General features: G+C 37.3%; 1 protein-coding gene across 1 annotated transcript in view; it reads left to right on the top strand.

Annotated features, from left to right (window-relative positions):
* TRHR (thyrotropin releasing hormone receptor) overlaps positions 1-24,520 on the top strand; it is a 45,292-nt gene extending 20,772 nt beyond the window's left edge. Inside the window, exon 3 of the mRNA XM_043975949.1 lies at positions 21,045-24,520. Within this exon, the coding sequence (XP_043831884.1) occupies positions 21,045-21,446 (402 nt within the window). The 3' untranslated portion in view covers positions 21,447-24,520. The remainder of the gene's footprint in view (positions 1-21,044) is intronic.
* The last annotated feature ends 357 nt before the right edge of the window (positions 24,521-24,877 follow it).

Here is a 24,877-nt window from a genome sequence, read left to right as displayed (position 1 = left end):
GGACAAGAGCAATATCTATTCTCCTCAGTATTCAGTTCCATTCAATTCAACATGTCAGGCAGTGTGCTAGGGACTGAGTACAGGATAAGGCAGTATAGGAATTGGACCATAATTTCATTGTCATAAGGAACTTTCTGGTGAAGAAAATCCCTCCACCAAAGCAGGTCAGCAGTTTCTTTGCAGTTTATAGTCTTAGTCTGTGGCCTAGAGTACTGAAGAGGTTAAGTGATTCATTCAGGGTCACAGAGACAGTAACTTGAACCCAGGTCTTCCTTGCTTGGAGACCAACTCTCTAAGCACTGAGAATACAAAGGGGAAAAATGAAGTATTTTTACTTTCAGGGATTTTTCTTTTATAAGGAGGCAACTTAAAATTGGTTATGACTTTAGACTCAATAATCTCATTAACATGAAAGCATCAAGTACTTCAAATGTCTCTGATATCTTCGATATAGGTTGTCCTTCCACCAGTGTAGATTACAGCCTCCATGTGATTTAGTAGATGGTCCATTGATCCATTTAATTATCTTCCCCAAACCCCACCAAAAGTCTAATATGGTTCCTTTCCCAAAGTAGACACTAAATAAATATTTGCTAGTAATTTACAAGGCCACACACTTTTATTCTGATTCTTGTACAGTGTTCAAAGGGATTGTTTAGTAGTATTCCAAAGGGCAATTAATCAACAGAGATTTACTGAGAGCTATTTATTGTTATTGGTAAGTTGGTTTTAGGTGGGGCATTGCATTACTTCAACACTTTCAGAGATTTGTAATACCACTCTCTCCACTGACATTGATCACACCTGCTATATAATTTAGTTGATGGTCTTTGAGAGTCACTGTGGCTAAAAAAATTGTTACCCAGAGGCAGTTAGTGATGCATAATTTTATTGTCATAAGGAACTTTCTGGTGAAGAAAATCCCTCCACCAAAGCAGGTCAAATGCACTACCCTCCCCACCTAGCTATTTTACTAGGTGAATTTCTTGATGTCAAGTATTATACTTTTTGCCTTTATTTGTATCACATAGCACAGTATCTAGCACACAGTAAGTGCATAATAAATCCTTGTTGGCTAACTGACTTAATGACATGTCATTCATTATCTGAGAACAAGGCAAACAGATGGATCAAGGAAAGTCTATATATAAATGGCAGCAGAATAAGTAATTCTTAATGTCTGCTCTTTTGATAATGCATCAGTAGTGCAATTTTTGGATGTGAAGGATAGTACTTATGATTTGTACTATTATAGAACCTAGCAAAAAAACAATAAATAATTGTTAAGTGAGTAAATTAAAGTTAACTAGGGAAGGGGAAGGGAAACTAGCAGTTGTGGGTATCAGGAAACATTAAGCATAGCTCTGAATGAAATTAGTATTTCAAAGAGTCAGAGGAAGAAGTAGTACTTACCAGAAATGGCCAACATCCTATTCAAAGGCATAGAAGAGGGAGATGGAGGGTCATGTCTGAGGAATAGTACAGAGAAAAGAATTGTGAAGGAAAATGTATAAGGCCAAAAGGCACATTAGAATCAAGTTGCAAACGGCTTTAAATGCCAAATAAGAGGAGTTTGTTATTTACAAACTTGAGCAATAGATAGATAGAGAAAGAGAGAGATAGAGAGATATAGGTATAGATATATCTATATGTACACACATGTACATACACATATATTTATATACATATATGTATTTATATTTATATGTGTGTATATGTATGTATGTATATACACACATATCTCCCAAACAGAGCTCAGAGATGGAGCCAAAAGAACCCTTATGATTTGACGTCATTATTGGTGAGAGACTACCAGTTCTCAAAACAAGGTTTTGAGAATGGGGAGAGGTAAAAGCAAATAAGTAACCTCGAATGAAATAAGGGGCCCTGATGGAATCTGGCCTAAGACAGATAATGAAGGCAAAAATTAGATTAGTTTTAGAAGTTCACATTAACATTTTAGGGAAGAGTTGGAGAAGGCATCTTTGGTGAGGTCAGGCTGAGGAGGAACTGGAGCAAAACCAGCTAATCCAGAAGACAAGAAAAAAATTGGCAAGCCAAGAAGATGGTGGACAGAAAGCCAAGGAAATAAAGAAGAATGTGGTAAGGAAAAAGAAGACACAAATAAGCCAAAACAAGAATTGAAAGCAAAGGAAGAGCTGATGAAGAATAATAATTTGGGGGAAGAAGTGACCCCCAGTGAATGTATGAATGAGAAAAATTTTTTACCCAGATGGAAGTTTTGTTTGAACACTGTGGAATTCACTATGAGGAGGTGGGGATAGATGGTCATTATGTCCTATTTCCCTTTCTTGTCCCTCATTGTGGAAACATGCCTAAGAGAGACTCCTGCTAAACTCTAAGCAACCCTAACTTGAAAGAATGAGAGGATGAATTAATTAATTAATTAATTAATTAATGAAAAATCATTAAGTGCTTATTATGTATCAAGTACTGTGCTAAGGGTTGGGAATACAAGCAATCAAGACAATCCCTGCCTTCAAGGAACTTGCATTCTAACATATAAGACAATGCAAAAAGGAGAACAAAAAAGAGGAATGTCGTATGCAGTGACATGGGTTAGAAATAACTGAAAGTGACTTGGAGGCCTAATTCCACACAAGATGATAGGAAAGCCCAGGGTGCTAGAATCCAGTGTCTTGCTGGAAGATAGAATGAGAAGAATGAGGATGCTAGACAACATGTAAGCAGCATGGCCAAGCTATAAAAGTGGGTTCATTGAGAGAACTAATCACTGTCTGGTGTGTTATGCATTTCTTGGGTGGTCAGAGATAGAGTGGTTTCAGAATGAAACATGGATTGAGCATAGAATATGAATAGAGAGTTCACATTGCAATCAGTGTGATTAAATTGTTACAGAGAATAAGTATAAATGGGCCCAAGCCATCCCCTTCCCAATGAAATTACTAAGAACAAGAAAACACTTCCAAGCCAATGCCAAACCAAGTCACCTCCACTCCAGTCATTATTCCCACCAGAAATTTGACCTCCCACCCTAACTTGCTCTGATAGGCAAGCTTTCACCTAGTTTTGCCCAGATAAAGGCAAGATTACTAATGACTCCCCAGACATGTCCAAACCATGCTGTTTCAGGTATACATTTCCCTGCCTCCACCTCTGGTTTCTTGCTACCCTTTTGTATGGCCTAAGCTCATTAGAATGTTAGTGTCTGAAGCCAAGGCTATTTTGCTTTATTATGTTTGTGTCCCTGATCCTTAGCATAGTGCCTGACAAATAATAAGTGCTTAATAAATGCTTTGTCTATTTATATAAATATTTCTGCATATTTTGTCTTCTTTAGTCTTCTTTCCCTAAAGAGAGTCATGGACTGTTTGATCTGTAAATCATCTAATCCAAATCACTTGTTTGAAAGGTGAGGAAATGAAGGCACAGAATGTCTAAGTGCCTAATATATCTTTAATTCATGTCAGTGGCAGAGATAGGCTTGGAATCCAGGTATCTACACTAACAAGACATTGCTCTTTCCATAAAGTCTCTATTATGCTGTTTCACTGTAAGCCAATTCCCTGGACCTTGAGTGTCAAATAATCATTGTGCTAACAGTAAATCCCAAGGCCATTCACTGAATTCCTCTTGTTTTATGGAGAACATTCGTGGTGATTTTCCAGGTAGCTTTTGAATCTGAAATGAGCTACCGATCTCAGTATAGATTCTTCATAGAACATCAGAGTTCAAAGTATGCCAAGTTTGGATCAAAGGGAGCAGTCATCAACCAAAACTACTGGCTGTTTTCTGGCAGCTAAGAAGCCAGTCGTTATCAGTTGCTATGTGAATCAAAGCCCATTTAATCAGAGCCCCCATAATGCTTTTTAATTGGACTGTAGCTAAACAAACAAAAGCTTCTGTTGGATTTTTATTATTTAGCCTTTCCAATCATTCTTTGTTTCAAATCACAAATTAAATACACACTTGGCACAGACTTTGTTATTCGAATCTATTTTTCCATGTGTTGCATCCCTTAATCCCACCATGTTTCCTATACAAAGCTAAGGTAAGTGAGAAACTCCAAGCTAAATCTTTTATGGCAGTGGGGTAGATAATAGTATTGGCTTCAGGATCAGAATCCTTGAATTTTAATCTCAATTCTACAACTAACTTGCTATGTGATCTTGGTCAAGTTATTTAATTCTCTGCAACTCATTTTCTTTATCTATCAGATAAAGGGTTGACATTTTTAAGGTACCAACTACAAAGGTCTATACTTTTAAGTTCCTGGACCACCAATGAATCCTTACATCAATATTTTTTATTGTTTGTTTGTTTGTTTTTTGGTGAGGGAATTGGGGTTAACTGACTTGCCCAGGGTCACACAGCTAGTAAGTGTTAAGTGTCTGAGGCTGAATTTGAACTCAGGTCCTCCTGAATCCAGGGCTGGTGTTCTATCCACTGTGCCACCTAGCTGCCCCTCTTACATCAATATTATACCCTACTTCAATCTCAAAGTAACTTGCCATCCATAAGATAGGAAAAATCATTCTGGGCTCAGTTTAAAAAGAAAAAATAAAAACAATTTCTCTGTTTGTAGCAGAAAGAGATATCTATCTTATGCTGAGATGTTATAAATCCATCATTATATCAAAACTCAGTGCAAAGTTGGTTATTTATTTCTCAAATTCTTCATCTATTTTATCACCTCTCATAATTTTTATTGTTTCAAGGTTTATCTTCAGTGCCATTTCCCCAATTTCCACAGTTGTTAGTGCCCTCCCCCTCTTTAAATTTACCTATTTACTAATCTATCTATATCTTGTATCCTCCCAGTAGTTTGTAACATCTTTGATGGAAGAGAATGATTTATTTTTTTATCCCCCACATTTAGCGCAGTGCCTTGTGTGTAGTATGTGTCTAATAATCATTTGGTGAAGTGAATTTACTTCCCTCTTTTCCAAGTGGGCTGAAATATCTTCCCATAATTTCTATTTTAACCTCCATTGTTCCATTTTCAGATACTCTTCCCCCTGTTTCTCTCATTCAATTTATGGATCTCCTCATATTAGTGCCATTCTATAATCTTTTTATCTATTCTACTCTTTTTCAATAAAAGTTATCCTAGGGGCAGCTAGGTGGTGCAGGGGATAAAGCATTGGCCCTGCATTCAAGAGAACCTGACTTCAAATCCAGCCTTAAACACTTGACAACATACTAGCTGTGTGACCCTGGGCAAGCCACTTAACCCTCATTGCCCCCCAAAAATAAATAAATAAATGTTAGCCTTTCAAAGCCACATTCCAGCCATAAATGGTCATCCCAAGCAAGTTTTAGTAATAACTATGAGGTGAAATTTAGCTCCTTGCATTAGTATTTCAAGTTCACTTTAATGATTTCATTTGCTTTTGCATTTGTGTAAATAACTGAGACCATGGTTTTTATTGCCACCCCTCTTATTTTACATTATTTATCTTTTGAAATATGGTTCTTGTCTACTTATGTATTGTCCCTACTACTCCTTTAAAATGTGAAATAAATAACAGAAATAATTATAATAATAATTCACATTTACAATACCACATTAAGCTCTGCAAAGAATTTTCTTCCCATAAACCCAATGAGGTAGATATGACAAGTATCATTGTCACCATCCTATAAATGAGGTTAAAGGAAAAGGTATCCCAAAAAGAAAATGAGAATTCTTTTTGAGAAGTAGAGTGAGTGCAGGAGGAGGACACATATAAAAACAAAATAGAGTATGTGTCTGGAATAATATACATTTTCAGTAGGATAGAAGAGCAGTCTTCCTAACCTTAATAGAAATTGGCCCTGCAGCATATGGAATGAAGCTTCCCATCTTCCCTTGCATGGGGTGAAGAAAATTGGAGAATGTCATTCATTCATGAAATGTTGGTCTATGAACCTAGCTTTGCAGAAATTTACTCAGTCAATTTTGTGAAACTAAACCAACCTTGAAAAGGACGGAGGCAAGAAGTACTATTGTGCAACAAGTTGGATATGATGCGAGTGATGATGAGAAGAAATGAAGATTAGTAGTTCATTTATCCTACCTGTATATTCACCAACTGTTATTGGTAAACTCCTGAAACAGTACTAGCCTGGCATGTGATTCTATTAATTTCTCATACCATCCCTCTACTGAGAAATATCTACTTAAATAAAAGTCCCAATACTGCTGACATTGACCACACATAGTATATTGCAGGTTTAAATTGGTTACTACCCTAGATTTCATACTTTGGTACCCTTTGCTCACTTTAGGTCATTTCTCTTATCTCTCTGGAAGCTTGGTAAGAAGTTATTTCAGAACAACATGACCTTTACATTATTGACTTTCCTATTACATTTCAAGTCTTGGAATTATGGAATTATCAACTGTTGGAACTATTGGAAAGAGGCTCCAGAGGTCACCCTCATTGAACAAACGAAGAAACTGAAGTCCAAAGAGATTAAGTGACTTGAGATAGGTCACAGAGCTACTTAGATCAGGGACTAGGATACAATCTCCTGGATTCTAGTCCATTGTATTGTGTGTTTTTTTTAATATTTCTCAGCCAATTGTGGAACATGAGAAATATTTTCAAATATAATGGAAAATCACTTCAAATTATGTAAAATTATTATATGCCCACTAGAAATAGAATATATATTTAAAAGGCAAAGGAGCTCAAGCCACCACCAAAAAAAAATGTGTACTGCACATCTCAGCCTAATCATCAATGAATAAAGATGGATTTCAACAAAAGAAATGCATGCAAGGCATTCCTACAGAACAAAAAAAAAAACCATGAAAGAATATTTGGATAGAAAATACCAAAGAAAAAAAAAGAAAATACCCCCCAATAACAGACATACAAGAAAGGTAGAATGTAGAAAGGCAAATATGTATTGCAAAAGAAAGAATAATTATTGGAATAAATTACACAATGATTAGAGGTTATTTTAACAAAAAAAGAAATAAAGAATGACCAACAAGATTACAAAGCACAACAAAAAAAAATATAATGAAAACTATAGGGGCAGCTAGATGGCACAGTGGGTAGAGCACCGGCCCTGGAGTCGGGAGTACCTGAGTTCAAATCCGGCCTCAGACACTTAACACTTACTAACTGTGTGACCCTGGGCAAGTCATTTAACCCCAAATGCCTCACTAAAAAAACAAACAAACAAACAAAAAAACTATATAAGGGGATATGTAAATAAATTTTTAAAAGTAAAAGTAGAGGAAAAGAACTGATGGACTATAGACTAAATAAATGCACAATCTCCTGACATGAATTTTTTTTGTATTTTATAGAACAAAATTCTAGATTAGGAGAACTGCATAAATAGAGAAGGGAATAAAGCCATGTATGAAGATGGGATATAGCGATATATGAAGAGCAAAGAGATGATGACTCCTAAAGTTTCTCAACAATGAGTGGCTAAAAGAGAATGTGATAGGTGGCAGTCAGTTAATAAATAATGATTGAGTCTATAATGTGTCAGATACTATGTGAAGCACTGTGGATAAAAAGGAATTTTTTAAAATGTGTATTTGTATTGTTTGGTTTTGTTTTTAAATTAACCAGGAAATCCTACTCAGGATGAGGCAGGTATAATTATATCTATGCTGCATCAGCAAGATGGTGGAGAGTATCAGCAACCAGTTCTAAGTAGAACTGGGTGAAATTTAAGACTTAATTATTTCCAGAACTTATAATAGGAGAGAGTCCTAGGGCAGTGGGTCCATTAAGTTCCTGGTAATTCAAAATAAAATTTAAAAAAACAACAAGAGAATGGTAGAATAGATAAGAAAATCTAATTCCACAATCCATTGTTTACAAGAAACACAAAGAATCATAGAATCAAAACAAATGGTTGGATCAAAATTTATATCAGGTACATCCAAAAAAGCAGGAATTACAACCATGCTATCTAAGCAAAAAAAAAAATCACATTAGTAGAATTTTTAAAAAGAAACAACATTTCCCACAAAACATGATTCAGTAATTCAGTAGAAATAAATGATTTTGCATTAAGTGCAAAAATTAATCAAATACAAAATAAAAATATTAAGTAATTCAATCTAATAAAAAATAAAATTGAATTAATTATAAAGAAACTAGCAAGGAAATAGGGGGCTAGCAGGGGATAGGGAAGGGAAAAGTGAATTCTGGTCCAGATACATTTATAGGATAATTCTACCCAATGTTTAAAGAACAATTTGCAATTATGCTATACTATTTTTTTTAATTTGGAAAGACATCATTCTACTAGTTTCCTTTTAAGAGATGACTATAATGCTAATGATAAATCATGAAAGGGTAAATCAAAGAAGACTATAGACCAACATAATTAATGTATAATGATACAAAAATAGTAAATAAAATCTTGGGGGGGAAACCCCTATATTCACTTTATCCAAAAAATCATTCATTATGATCAAGTTGGATGCATAGCAGAATTACAAATAAAATTTACTATAAAGAAAACAATCATCACAATTATTAACATTAAATCATTCCAAATGACAGGATTCTAACAGATTCAGGGGGAAATGCCTTTGACAAAGTAAAAAATGCATTTATGCTTTAAAAACCCTGAAAATTAGAAGCATAGATGATTATTTTGCTTAATGATAAAAAGTATGTATCTAAAATAAAAAGTTAGTATTATATTCAAAATGTAAATACTAGCTTTCCCCATAAAGTAAGAATATCCCCTTTCTAATTATTTGTCATAGTTCTAAAAATGCTAGCAATAGCAATAAGAAAAAGGGTGGAGGGAAGTAAGGCATAAAGAGAGGCAGAGACAAGACTATTTCCATTTACTGATGAAATGATGGCTTATTTAGAAAGCAAAGAAACTAAGACAATAGTTTTTGCAAAATTGCAGGCTACAAAGTAAACCCACAAAAATCAATATCATTTCTATATAGTAATACCAAATCCTGAAGTTGATAATAGAAAAGTCCTGTTCAGAATAACAACATATGCATGTAGTGGGAATTATTCATTCAAAGCACTCAGTACCTGAATAGATCCAATTACTAAATGCTTAGATAGTCACAGGAGCCCTGAGAGTAACAGCTCCCAGAGCAAAATCCCTGCTTCCAGCAAAGCCATTAGGGAAGTAACTCCTGGGGAGAAAGTACTAGCCGTACAATTACCATACACAGGGCTGGCAAGCCAGCCTAACTGAAGCAGCAAGGCACTCTGAGAGAGAAACAGGACGGAGCATGTGCCTAGCAAATCAAACCATCACTACCACCTTCACCACCAGCTCCTCTCAGACCCAGATGGAGACAGTCTAGGGCCCACAGGGAATATAAATGCTTCCAGCTCAGTGTCTTCACTCATCATCCTGGCAGGTAACCCCCATGTAGATGTAGCCTGGTAATAGCTTCTGTAGGTACAACAGTTCTAGTTATTGAAGACTTAGAAAAGAAAGTTCTTGAGAGTTTCTTTTCTGCAGTCTGGAGGCATGGACACAGCGCAAGGGAAGCAGAAGTTTTAGCCCCGAAGGCCTGCCAAGAAAGTATTGGCAGTGGCCGCTTCTTCGGCCTGCCGAGCCCAAAGAAAGGTGGACGAGTCATAGTCCCCAAAAAGGCCCAGGTGATGCAGCAGCAGAAACTAAAGAAGGACCTGGAGGTTAGTATCTGAAAGAAGATTGAACATGAGGTTATGATGAAAGCCAGCACCAGTTTGCCCAAGAAACTGGCCCTGCTGAAGGCCCAAGAGAAGGGGCCCAAGAAAAAGGAATCTGGTGGCAAGAATTAACCCTGATGGGGAACAAGAGAAGAAAGGGGAGGCCCTTCATCCCAGACCTTGCTTGACTTCCTGGCCCTGTGGCCCTGAAATCCCTGATGCCCTGGTATGTTTGTGGATACATATGTGGTGAGAGCTTTATTAGGGGAGAAGAAATAGGCTTCTCTTCAGTCAGGGATAGCCCTGTTATCTGTCCTCTTTTTCACCACAACCTCTTAGGCCTCAGTTTGACCAAAACAGAGCATCTTCTGAAGGCTGCTGCTCTCTGGAGGAGAGAACACCTCCCTGGCTGTCGGGAGGCTGCTGGTGTCTTCAGTAGCTCCAGGGGTCCTTCAGCCCACTTTTATCTTCCTGTTTCTCCCTCTTTGTATCTTCCCTGAGCCTCTGTCTAACTCAAAGCAATAAAAAGGAAGAAGTTGCTCTTAAAAAAAAAAGTTCTTGCCACCAGAGACCTTAGCACTGACATATGGTTCTGTATAAGAAACTGGTATCATTTTGACAGTGTAAATGATATTAAGGAAAAGGCACTGACATCAGTTTGACTACTGAACTCAAAGGATTATGGGACTTTTCCATCTTACTTGCAGCTGAAACCTTCCATATGTGTTGTGTATCCCATTAAAATGTGAGCACTTTGAGCACTGAGATTGCCTCACTTTTCTATGGGTAACTCCACAACTTAACACAGTGCTTTCCACATATCAAGCACTTAATAAATGCTTTAGTTGTTCATTTGTTCTCTTTAAAACAAAATAAACAACATCCAGTATAACTTAAAAGATATTTTGCTTTCATGGCCAGGCTATGCTATTATGAAAATGGCAATATTATCAAAATTAATTTAAGATTTAATTCCAGTTAAATGAATTTAAAGGCATTTATGCATTTGTCAATATCATGCTAATGTCAATGCCAAGTGCCAATGTCAATAAGACAAAAGGATATTTTACAGAGCTAGAGAAGATAATAATAAAATTCAATTTTAGGAACAAAAAATCTAGAATATCAAGATAAAAAGAGAAATAAGACTGCTACATTGAAAGTTTCATTCTAAAGTAGTAATCATTGAATTCATTTGGTATTGGTCCTTCTGCCTCTTACCACCTATCTGATCTACAGCCTCAAGTTAAAAGAGCAAGAATTTCCTCTGACCACATGCCTTCCTCCTTCTACTTCAAGTGTCTCCTGAAGGTGGCAAGTGGAAAGTGTTCCCTGAAGAAAGGTGGCAAGGATCCATGTGACCACCATCTGCCCTGAGGTCCTACATGTGAGAGTTCTGCCTCTTGCTACCTCCATCTGATTCTCAACCTCTGATGAGAAAAGGAGCCAGATCTGCTTACTGTGACACTTCCATCTCCTGCAGGTGTCCCTTGAGGGAAAGCTACTAGGGCCTTACAGAATGACTTTTATCTGTTCTAGCACAGTCAACTTCCACCTTCTGTGGCCAGCCTGATCTCCCAGCACTGTGGGCAATGTTGAGAGCCTCCAATGCAAGAGCAACCTTCCCTTTGACCTCAGGCTTTCCATCTCCTGTTGCCCCATCTACCTGATCTCCAGTTTTTGGAGGGAAGAGAAGTAGTGAAATAGGGTTTCCCAACTGACCATCTGTCCATGTGCCTTCTATCTTGTCCTGCATATATCTCCTACCCGATCTCCATCCTCCTGTGAGAAGAGGAACTTTCACTTTCCACTCAGTAATGAACATTCTCATACCTGTTAATACCCTACAGACCTAGTGATTCTAACCCCTGTAGGTCATCAACCAAACACCATTCCCAGTTTCCTACCTCCCAATCCCATATTCCCATCTCCTCAAACCTCTCACCTCAAAGCCCCAAGCAAACACCACAAGTCCTTTCACTATGCCCTCTGGAATGCCTGTTACATAGACAACAAACTTCCTTTCATCCTAAAACTTTTCCTTTCTCACTCCTTCCATAGTCTAGCAATCACTGACACCTGACTCTCCTCTGATAACACAGCCTCCCTGGCTATCCTCTCCAGTACTGGCCGCACCTTCACTTATTCCACCTCACTGTTGGAGGTGGGGGAGTTGGAATCCTCCTCACTCTCCATTGACACTTCTAGGTTCTCCCTCTACCTGCATCATTCAGTAAACTCTCCTCCTTTCAGGTCTGTGCTATTCATATCTACTTTAATCAAAATTTTGGTAGCTGTAGTGTTCACAAAAGCTACCAACTGCTGCCAAAAAAGAAGATTAAATGGTAGTATTTGAAATTGTTAAACATAGAGGTGGTTCATTTGTGGGTGATGGCAAGGTTAATGTACCATATCCATGTTCAAGAATTCCAAAATCCCCCCTATCTGATGATATTCATACCTTACAAAATACTACTCTTCATCCACACCGAGACCTCCAATCCCTCCTCCCCTCAGTTCTCTCCCAGGGCATCTCCCTGTACTATCCACTCTCTCTTCTTTTCCCCATCTTGACCCCTTGATGAAACAGGTCAACTCTACAATGTCTTCTCTTCAGTTCCTATCCACTCTATACTGTCAATTATATCCTGCCAAGCCTCAACCTTATATGATTCCCACCATCTGCCACCTTTACTTTTACACATGTCCTGATGAACATAATTAGAGAAAATCATGTAACGCTTATATCTGGGCCTACTACAAATTTTTATTATATAACCTCAACTGGGCCCTCACAGCAGCTAGGCAATCCTTCTACACCTCCCTTGTCAACACACTATCCCACTCTCCATAGCGGCTTTCACATCTTCCCATCCCTCCTCTAGTCTCCTATTGCTCCCCTTCCCCCCAACACTCTCAGCTAAGAACCTTTCCTCATATTTGACAGGAAAAAAAAATGAGGCCATTCACCATGAGCTCCCTCTTCTCTTTTCTTCCTCATCTCATATCACTCAGATTTTTTCTACCACTACCTCCTCCCTCTTTCCTGTCACATGAAGAGATGGCCTTACTCCTTAACATGGCCCACCCTTCTCCTCACACAAGGGATCCCAATTCTTCCCATTTCTACTACCAGATTATCTTCTCCGTCATCCCTACTCATTCACTTAACTTCATTCTCTCCCTGTCCACTAGCTCCTTCTTTGATGCCCATGAGCATGCCAATATCACTCCCATCCTCAAAAAATGCTCACTTGATCCTTCGATCCCTGCTAAATATCATTCTATATCTCTTATGTCCTTTGTGGCCAAACTCCTTGAAAAGGTCACCTGCACTGGGTGTCTCCACTTTCTCTCCTTCAACTTATTTCTTAACCCTTGACAATCCAGCTTCCAACCTCATCATTCCACTGAAACATCTTTCTAAAGTTACCAAAGATCTCTTAATTGTCAAATCCAATAATCTTTCGGACAACACCATCCCCCCATTTCCTCATGCTCATGACCTAAGTGTCATCCTTGACTCCTCACCCCCCATATCCAGGATGTTGTGAAGGCCTGCCAATTTTACCTTTGCAACATCTCTCAAATAAGCTTCCTTCTGTCTTCTGATACAATCAACACATTGGTGCAACCCTCATCAATATACCTAGATTATTGAAATAGTCTGCTTATGAATCTGCCTGCCTCAAGTCTCTCCCCTCTCCAATTCATCCTCCATTCAACTGACAATGTAATTTTCCTAAGGCCCAGGTCCAACCATGTCACCCTTCTATTCAATAAACTCCATTGGCTCCCCATTGCTTCCAGGATCAAATACAAAATCATCTGCTTGGCATTTAAAGTTTTTCATAACCAAGCCCCCTCCTACCTTTCAAGTCATCTTAAACCCTACTTCCTGTCATATATTTTTTCAATCTAATGACACTGACCTCCGTTCTGTGGCACAAACAAGACACTCTATCTGTCAGCTATGGGAATTTTCTCTGACTGTCCCTCATGCCTAGAATGCTCTTTCTCCTCATTTATACCTCCTGGTTTCCCTGGCTTCTTTCAAGTCCCAACTAAAATTATATCTTCTACATAAAGTATTTCCCAACCCCTCTTAATTCAAGTGCCTCTTCTCTTCTAAGTATTATTTATTAATAATTTATTATTATTTTAATAAATCATGTTTGCACATTTTGTTTGCTTATTATGGCCCCCATAGATTGTGAGCTTCTTGAGTGAAGGGTTTGTATTTTGCCTCTTCTCACATCCCCCGAACTTAGCACAGTGCATGGTATATAATAGGTTCTTAATAAATGCTTATTGACTACTGACTTCGATATGTTTGAAATCTGCTATAGGGTGCACATCAGACTATGCCCAGATTTCTTCTCCTCTAACAATAACTTCAGGATAGAGTAGTGATTCCCTGGGTTCATTTCTTTTTTTTCAGACTTTTATTTTCCAAATTATATGTAAAAGCAAATTTTGACATCAATTTTTTTAAAAACTTTTTGTTCCAACTTCTCTTCCTCCCTCCCTTCCCACTCCCACCCCAAGAATTCAAGCAATTCAATATAAATTATACATGAGTGGTAATTGAAAACAACTCTACATTAGCTAGGCTGTGAGAGAATATAGATTAAAAACACAACTTCAGATTAAGTAATTGTCAAAAAAAGAAATGGGTTCATTTCTAACCTAGTTACCAGTCCCTGGTAGCTAAGTGTGGATTCAAACCCAGGTTTTCTGACTTTAAATGCAGTTCTTTTTTCATTCTCCCATGCCAAGGTTGCATTGCTTATTAGTGGCAGAGCAGGAACTATAATCTGAATATCTTGCTTGTACATATAACATGTTTTCCACTAGTTCCCTGATACCTTCAGCAAATCTTGCTTTTCCAGTCAAAAGGGCATGAAAATACAACTGGCTAGAGGGGGAGAATCTGAAGCAAACATATTTTTCCTATGTTTTATATGACACCAGCTGCTATAATGAAGGAAAGACTTCTGAGCTTTCTTCTTCACAGTTTTCAGGGCAACATAACTGTCACAGAAGTTCATGTCTACATACACGATGCATCTTTTCCCACCTCTAGCCACACTCCTTCTTAGAAGTGAGGCCTAGGCAGGCAGGTAGGTGACACAGTGGATAAAGCACTGGCCCCGGATTCAGGAGGACCTGAGTTCAAATCCAACCTCAGACACTTGACACTCACTAGCTGTGTAACCCTGGGCAAGTTACTTAACCCCCATTGCCCTGAAAAAAAAAAGAAGTGAGGCCTTATGACACATTTCCATCTTAGGGTTCATGGTATCCATAGACTTAAATTTGAAAGAAACTTTAGGGATCATCTAATCCCATCCCTTCGTTTCTTAGATGAGAAAACTGAGGCTCAGAACTAGATTATAAGATCACAGAATCATGGAATCAGAGATAGAAAGGACTTCAGTCCTATTAATGAGGCAGAGGGTACTGAAGCCCAGAGAGGGTAAATGATATGCTTAGGGTCACACAAGCAAGTTGAATAGCAGTGATTTGAACTCACTTGAAAAACAGTGTTCTTTCAGCTATAGCATGGTGCTATCATTCATAAGAGTGCTTAATGATGGTTCCCAGCATTAGTATTCCATCCATGGAGGAGACTAGAGTAATTCACTTTGCTCCTATTTATTTGCCTATTGAAACAGGATTCATCAACATAATCAATCATCAGTGACTCATCCTTTCACAGACTGCATGCTATTTTTTTAAAGTAAAACCTTCTTCTATTTAAAGAACTAAATTCTTTAATGGCTAATACACCTTTCTTACTACTGCAGAGTCAATTTTAATGATGAAGATTGAAAGGAAGCTACCTCTTGCTTTATTTAGCCTGAGGATGATTCTCAAATTTGCATTTTGTCATATTATTCAGTATTAGACACAGTTACAAAATAAGAAACCAAGCCACCCCTTGGTATTCTCATTCCAGGTGGTTACTCCTGTGTTGATTCATCTATGGTTTAAAAAAAATCCATGCCTAAATCAAATGACAGGAATTGAAAGACAATAGAATAGAATAAAAATCTTTGAGCATTTTCGAAATTCATTGAGCTCTTAGCAGATATTCAGTGATCACTGAAACGTAATTATAGACAATGTCCAAGTAACATGCTATTGTGCCACTAACACCCTCAGCCATGGATTTAATGAGCCAGAGGATGTGTTTGTCCTCTCTCCCTCACTAAGTGAACATGATGCCGCCTTCACTGAAGTAAAGTCCCACTCTACCACCTCTACTGCTGTTGAGAGCTCCCCAATTCTCACAACAGCAATTCCCCCCACTCTTTTTCTCATGAAAAGAAGGACTGAATGCAGTCCTGTTGAGAGGAAGGAAAAAGTTAGCAAAGGTTAAATACATTGTAAATGGAGAAGACTTTGATGGTATGATGGTATTTAGGGCTGAAGATGTCTTACAGGTGGCCTAAATCCCTTCATTTTACAGATGAGAAAAAAGAGACCCAGAAGGGTAAAATAAGTTTGTCTAAGGTCACAAAGGTGGTAAGGATCACAGCTGGGATTCTAATTCAGCTTTCCTTTTTTTGTGGGGCAATGAGGGTTAAGTGACTTGCCCAGAGTCAGACAGCTAGCAAGTGTCAAGTGTCTGAGAATGGATTTGAACTCACATCCTCCTGAATCTAGGGCCTGTGCTCTATCCAGTGGGCCACCTAACTGCCCCTAGTTCAGCTTTCCTAATTGTAAATTCAGTGTCTTTCCATTATATCATCATATTATTAAGCAAAGTACTGAATATGTCCAGAACAGTGTATAGATAAGAGGGTTTGCCCACTCATCTTGAGGCATAAATGTGCTTGTCTTTTCCCACTGCTGGGGTGGGGGTGGGGGGAATCTATCTGTTTTCAGTGGGTGAAAATGAGAGAAATGGTGAGAATTTAAGAAGAAGGAGGATATGAGAAAGGCTAACATTAGTGGCTGATGCTCCGATGTACTAGAAAGAGTCCTGGAAGGAGAATCAGTGGATGTGAGTTCTAATTCTAGCTTTACAATTATATAATTTGGGGGGAAGGCCTTACCCCCTCACTATGCTATTTCCTCATCCAATAGAATGTAAACTACCTGAGAGCAGTGACCACTTCATTTTTTTCTTCATATTTCCAATGCCTGTAATATCATACTTGCTCAACTCTGCAAAATGATTGTTATAAAAAATGGGTAATTATAAAATAATAATAGTAATAATGATAAGTTATTCTATTTATTCAATAGATATTTTGTAGAAATTAAATTAGATAAAAGATATGAACTTGCTTTTTTAAAAAAGCTAAATGAAAAGGCACTTTTTTATATATAACAAATAACATATATTTTTTAAAAATAAGCCTATGATTTCAGAAGTAGAAGGAACTTCCAGGAAGTGACTTCCTCTATCAGTGAATCTGACACTTTCTCTTCAATTTATAATCATAAAGAATGGCTTGGTTCAAGGTTAAATAACTTATTCAGGGTCAAACCCCCAGTATGTGTTAGAGGTAAGCTTTTAATCCAGGGCTTCCCAACTGCTAGACCAGGACCCAATCCATTCTGCCACACACTGCTTCTCAAATGTCTGAAATATGCAGCAAATAAAGAGAATACTAGAAATAGTATGAGAACAATACAAATATATCATGACTGAAGGTGAATTAAAAGTAATTCCTGTTTCACTGAGGTGAACTGAGCATCCTATACATGCCTCCCACCCCAAAGGCTAGAAAAATACGTAGACCTTCTTTTCAGTCCAGAATTAGCCTTCCAAATTTTTATAGAGATAAGTAAATGTGCACTGTCTATACTAAAAAAACTCTACTATGGAATTCCATGAGACTCTTCATTTATCCAAGCAAATCAGCACAAAAATCTTAGTTTCCCACTTGAGCTGGAACTGTCCACAGGATCAGTTTTGATTTATGTGCACAGAATCAATCAGAAATTTGATCTTCATGGGGGTATAAAAGTACCATAACTCAATTATTTAAAGTTGTATAATGCTTTTTCTTTAAAAAAAAAATCACTTCCTTATAACAAAAACTTACAGCTAAATGAAGCAAACCAATAGCACATTAGGCATTTTTTTTTGATACCAAGGAGGAAGGAGGTATATTTCAGTTATCTGGAGTAAAGATTTTTAATTTCATTGATCAGAGTTCTGATATCTTCTATTGCTATCTTCTTTTACATTATTATAGTCATTGTGTACATTTTTTCTGGTTCTGCTACTTCTCTCCATATCAGTTCATAAGACTTCCCAGATTTCTCTGTGAAATAGTCCTCTCTAAAAGGGGAAGGAAAGGATGCAAATTCCACTCCCCCAAAGGAGAAAGAGTGATGTAGACATTCATTATTTCTGGGATTTTGAGTTTCTGCTCTAATCAAGGAAATATCACACAGTTTGGGAAACGGAAGAAGACAAAGAGGCCTAAGGAAAAAAGTTTTGGAAAGAGAAGGGAAGGATGAACCTTTCCCCCTCCCCACCTGCACCCTCTGAAAAATGTTGGAAGCAGTTTATCAACAGCAATACCAAGAACAGTGGCTGAGGTATAGTTCCCCTCCAAGGACCAAGGGGAAAAATGAAAAAATGGGGGTTGGAGAAGTACTTATATAGACTGTTCTTTATCATTGTAGCTTGTCAGTATGATTGAAGCTCTGGTCAAAGCAGATGTATTAAATGGTATGAAGAGAAATTAAACAGTTCTTATCCATTTACCCTTTCTCCCCTGCTTCTGCAGGGTATGACTAGCACCCATTTCTGAGCTCAGTTATTTATGCTGTTATATGTTATTGTCGTCATTATCATTGTTGTTGTTTTAACTGTTCTAGTTTTACTTCTCATAAAAAAAAAAACTGTAGTAAACTTCATGCCTTTGTTTGGCTCTGGCAATTTCAGTCACACAAGAGAAAGTTGATTAGACAGTCATCTTCCCAGCTGAGATGGGGCTGAGAACTCCAATTCTTGGCCTGTTCTTGAATCTTAATTATTCATATTCATCATTCCTAATAATACAATAATATTCCATGACATCCTTTTTACCACAATTTGTTGTCATTTTCCAAAGAGAACCCCGCTGTTCCCAGTTTTTTAAACCACGAAATGCTAATATGTATAATGTGTATCTAACTCTATATATGTACATATGTATGCATATACATTTACATATCCGTGAGAATTCTCTGCCTTTGAGCTCCTTGGAGAAGAGATACAGTAGAATGGCCATGTTAAAGAATAAATACACTTTGGTGACTTTTCTATGATAATTTCAAAGACTTTTATAGAACAATTGGAGTAATTCGTAGATCAATTAACAGTTCGTTAGCATGCCTGTCTTTCCACAGCCTCTCCAACATTTACCATTTTTATCTTTCAGACTCTGATTTTTTAGTGGATTTCTACTATTTACCAAGTAACATTTAAACAGTGTTAATTTGTATTCAAATACCCTCCACTATCTAGCCTCATGAAATTTTTCCTGCTTTCTACGTGTTACTTTTCACAATTTTATTAATATCTATGTATATGAATATGTGCTTGTTGGAAAATCAACTAATAGTTGTTTATCTACTGTTGCATACAAACATTCCCTGTTCTGGTCTCAACTACCCTTTAAAAACCTTCACATTGGAGCAGCTAGGTGGCATAGAAGAAAAAGCACCAGCCCTGGATTCAGGAGGACCTGAGTTCAAATCCAGCCTCAGACACAACACTTATTAGCTGTGTGACCCTGGGCAAGTCACTTAACCCTCATTGCCCAGGAAAAAAAAAAAAACCTTCACTTCACCTCTTTTAATGTCAAAATATTTTCACAGGTGCTCCAGCATCTAATTGTAATTGAATATATTTATATACATTTGAAAAATGGTAATACATATATGTCTAAGGTATTCTGTTGATTCAGTCTCCAGAATGTATGCTTGCTTATTAATTGCAATGAGTCAAACTGCACACTTTATTTGAGTTAAATACAGATCAAAGTGGCTAATGTTTTTTTTTGTATTTGTGGATTCACAGTACCCTTGTAATAATTCTGTTGCTCTCAAAGGCCCAGGAGTTTTGAAACACTATTCTAAAAGGGGAAAGGAGTTGGACTAGAAAGGTCCATTCCACCTCTAAATTCTAGTTTTGTCTCTGCATTTATTGATCATAAAGCCTGTTTTCCTACCATTTAAAGAATAAAACTTAAAAGGTTATATAAATGCCACCTATGTCCTTACATGAGACATTGTCAAAAACAGAACAGAGTCAAACACAAATTCCCATGACACTGCTGGAGACCACCATCCTAGCTGATATCCAACAATTAATGACCGAATATTGTATGTATTATAACTTCCCTAAGGGACCAATACCAATTTAGAAGTGGGGAGCATGGAAGATTGCATAGAGAAGGGAGGGGATGGAGTAAGAAATGTTGGAGGATTAATGTAGGTGCAATAATGTTGGAGATAAGTCCCACTATGGCTATATAAGGAAGATGAGATTCAACTATCTTCCATTTGGTTTAGCACATAATCCTTTGGGCCAGACCCTTTGAGGTCAGGCCATATTCCTCACTTTGGAGACCACTTATATAGTCCACTGCCTATAAGAATGACATGGAAAAACTTGTCAAAATGTTTCTAAAGTCTAAACTATATCCATAGCATTTCCCTGATTTGCCAGTGTAGTAGCCATGTCAAAAAATCAATTGGATTAGTGTGAAATATCCAGTTTTTGATGAAGGCATGCTGACTCGCAGTTATCTCTGATTCTTTTGTAGATATAAACTAACCAAGCTTTCAATAATAATTTTAACAGATATTGCAGTTAATACTTATCTTATTAGTTTTCAGACCTTCATTCTTTTTATTCCAGTCACCTAAGTTTGTCAGCTTACCTGCACTAGCTACCCAACCCCAGGTGAGATTGCATCTTTGGTTGTTCTTAAGGCATGCATGTCTTCAGTCTGCTACTATTTTACTAAAGTGCTTGAGATGGTAGAGAAAGGGGAACTATCTGAGCACAGGCTTCAGAAACACAATATCTTATGCTTCTAAACTTTTCAAAGATGTTTGCATAGTATCTCTTAATCTTCACCCATTTTAGAGGTGATGAAACTGAGAACTAGAGAGGTTAAGTGACTTACTTAGAGCTAGTGACTGAGGTAGGACTATGACCCAATTATTCTGATCCCTAAAAAGTTACTTGTCGAGGGGCAGCTAGGTGGCACAGTGGATAGAGCACCGGCCCTGGAGTCAGGAGTACCTGGGTTCAAATCGGGCCTCAGACACTCAACACTTACTAGCTGTGTGACCCTGGGCAAGTCACTTAACCCCAATTGCCTCAGTAAAAAAAAAAAAAGTTATTTGTCTGGAGGTACTTTCCTATCAGTTTTCATTTTATTTCTTTTTATCCCCCAACAGGTTACCAAGATGCTGGCAGTGGTTGTGATTCTATTTGCCCTGTTATGGATGCCTTACAGGACCCTGGTTGTGGTCAACTCATTCCTATCCAGCCCTTTCCAAGAAAATTGGTTCTTGTTGTTCTGCAGAATCTGCATTTACCTCAACAGTGCCATCAACCCAGTGATTTACAACCTCATGTCCCAGAAATTCCGAGCCGCCTTCAGGAAGCTCTGCAACTGCAAAAAGAAGCCTTCAGAGAAGCCTGTCAACTACAGTGTGGCCCTGAACTACAGCGTCATCAAGGAGTCTGACCACTTCAACACAGAGCTTGAAGATATCACAGTCGCAGACACTTTTCTGGCCACCACCAAAATGTCCTTTGATGATACATGTTTGTCTTCTGAGGTAACATTTAGCTGAACTTGAGTCATAATATAAAACATGATGGACCACAAAGGGAAGGAGACTATTGGACCATTATGAAAGGAGAGGAAAAACTGCCTTTGTGGTGGGGGCCAGGGTTAGGTTTTCCCTAGGTTTTTTAGTCTCCCTTCAATTTGTTGCCCATATGTTGTTCGGTAGAATCATCATCCAGAAAAATGAAACTAAATACTTGGTTATAGCTAATTGGGGGGAAAGGGGGGGTCTCCTTTTAATTAGTTGAATCGGTTCACCTTATTTTTCAGAACTCAGTAACTAAGTACAACTTTTATGAACTCTGGCCATCATTTCACTCAATTTACAAAGATTTTCTAATCTAGGATCATTCTCCCCACTCCTCCAAAAGGCTACATTATTCATTCAAAAGACTTTAATGCTTATGGTATTTTACTGTAGATTCATTTAAAATATTAATTAAAAACATAAGTTTCCTTGATATTCTTAGTATCCACTCAGAACACTCAGACTTCTGCTTGTTTATGGATTGTTATTAAATTTTTATGTAAAATGATCCTGTTTCCAAAAGTATAAATTTAATTACTAATCAGATTTTCATTTTGAAGCTAAAGCCAGCTTCTTCCAATTATTTAAGCTTTTTATAAATAATGCTTGGGCAGGATGCAAGAAATATTCTCAAGGAAAAATCTTTTGGGATATCCTTAGTTATAAGCTACTGAATCATGTCAAGAAAACTCACTTGAAAGTCTAAATCATTTGTAAAAATTTAGGCAACTTCAAAAGTCTGCCAAAATTCAGCTTCCAAATATCAGTTATAGTGTATAGTCTGAATTCAAAATCATTTTCAATAGTCTTTCCTGTCTAATTTTCTTTTCATTATTCTTAGGTTCAACTTTTTTTCTAGATGCCAGAGATATTTTGTTAAACACTAACTTTTTAGAAACTGTACAATTTCTATAGACTTTATTCTTCCTCAGAGTTTAGGCAGATTCCTTAATACCTTTAGTAGATCTGTTCAATATATGTCTTATTCCTGTTCTTCCCATGGGCCATTAAGCATGTGTGAATGTCAATAAGTCCAAAATATTTTGTCATAGCCTTACCTTGAATGCGTTCAAATATGTCAGTCCCTTGCTCGGCCTTTTGGTAGAGACTCTACATTTATACTGAGTTGTCACCAAATAGATTCTCCCAGTACAGAACCTACTCTTTGTAAATTAAGCACCCATCAAGGGAGTCTCAAATGGTTAACCCTTCCAAGTCATTTTTGATGACATTTAAGAGATGCCTAGCCCTTGAAGTACCACATAGTCTGGCAACTGACCACTGCAGCCTGCATTTCTAGGCACTGTGTTAATTCTAGAACCTCAGTCTCTCCTTCTTTATTATGGAGTCAAATCTATGTGCTACTTCTAGTTTTAAATCCTTCTTCATGGAGGTCTTGCCTTCGGAAGTTCCCTCTAATACTTGCTTTTGAGAAATGGACAATTGATTAAAAAGGGAGGGAAACAAAAGGCAGAGAGATATCAGATTCTTCATTAGTCCCTTCACTGGATTCTTGAGGTAGCATGTTACAGTGAAAATAGTCCTTTCTGACTTTGGAATCAGAGAAACTATGTTCAAATTCCAGCTCTACCACTTACTCCTTTGTGATCTTGGATAAATCATTTCACCTCTCTTCTGGGCCTCAGTTTCCTCACCTTTAAAAAGGGAAAGTTGGACTGATGGTATCTAAGGTCCTTTCTAGTTCTAAACCTATGACTGATTTTAGATTAAGCTAGTGCTATTTTCACAGAAAATGTAAAATTGTGGAAATGAGGTTTAAGTGAAAATACAGTTTAGTGGAAAGACTACTAGACTCATGATCAGGAGATACCTAGGTTTAAATCATATCCCTAGAACTTTTGCCAGTTGGGTGGTTGTGGAGAACTCAGTTAATCTTTCTAAACCTCAGTTTCTTCATCTGTAAAATGTGTGTAAGCATAGCTGATATCCCTAATCTCATAGGAATGTTGTGAGTTTCAAACAAAATAACTTATGGACAGTGCTTTAAGGTTAATGAGCTATGGAAATAATCAACTTTTTATTATATGGGTGCTCAGGACTTGTAGTGAAAACTTCTAAGGCCTTATGACAAAATTAGTTGAAAAAATTATCCTTGGCTTAGCAAAATGATCCTATAAAGAAACAAATGGTGAGGCAGCTAGGTGACACAGTGGATAAAGCACCAGCCCTGGATTCAGGAGGACCTGAGTTCAAGTCTGGCCTCAGACACTTGACACTTACTAGGTGTATGATCTTGGGCAAATCACTTAACCTTCATTGTGGGGGGGGGGAACAAATGGGAGGGTGTATATTTCACTGTACATCAAAAAAACAACTTTTTCATTTCATTCACTTCAATCTAATATATGGGTTCAATTGTATTCAGTTTTAACTTTACACAAAAGGTTATCAGCTCATAATCTCTCAGCTCTGGACACAAAGGGGAATTCAAAAGAACAAGGCTCAGAGCATTCAACTCTAAAGCAAATGCCATTACAAAATTAAATGTTCCCAAACAATGCCCTATAGACATGGTACTTAGCCAGGAGCCAATTATATATTTTAAATATTTGTCATCTCACAACACCAAATCATTAAAGATGTCTGTAAATAATAAAAATAGAATATATAGTCAATTAAAAAATGAAGGGCCAGAGCCATTGATTGTTAATGATATGACACTATTTTTAAAGTCCTCCCTTCACCCAAATGTCTTGCACTCTTGCCCATCTTTGTTTGCAGGTGTCACTGAGCATATGCTTTCATATATTTGAACTTGAACCAGGAAATAAATTTAGGTAAAGCCTAAAGAAGGCTATTTAACATCATTATTTTGGACACATTTCAGAAACATGCTCTCTCACACCTCCTCCCCCTCCACCAAGAGGAAGAAAAAAACTTTCTAATCCTTAAGATGAACAGAAATTTTTTTTAAGAAAGATGAATGGAAAATAGCCAAACTTTAAGTTAGTTAGAGTATGAGGCTTTAGATAAGACACTACAATATCCAAGGCAGTGCTCATTTCAACCAAATAGCCAAATAATCAAGTCAGGGGGAAAATATATGTGTATATACACATAAATAGATACATGTGTGTAAACACATACTATATATATATACATATACACATGTATGTGTTTATATATATATATATATATATATATATATATATATATATATATATATATATATATATATATATATATACATGATCATTTGGTTTCATGACTCCTCATACTCACCCTCAAAAATATTTGTTTGAACTTTTCCCTTTTCAACAGATTGTGTTGGCATTGTATAGACATTGCCTTTGAAACTGGCTCTTTCAATATTGATGCATTGGTCTAAAAAATTATTCTTTCCCATACCAAAGTCTTAAATCATGGACTTACATAGGATCATAGCT

This window comes from Dromiciops gliroides, chromosome 1 (assembly GCF_019393635.1).
Source record: "Dromiciops gliroides isolate mDroGli1 chromosome 1, mDroGli1.pri, whole genome shotgun sequence".
Taxonomy (NCBI): domain Eukaryota; kingdom Metazoa; phylum Chordata; class Mammalia; order Microbiotheria; family Microbiotheriidae; genus Dromiciops; species Dromiciops gliroides.
This window is presented reverse-complemented; position numbering and strand designations above follow the sequence as displayed.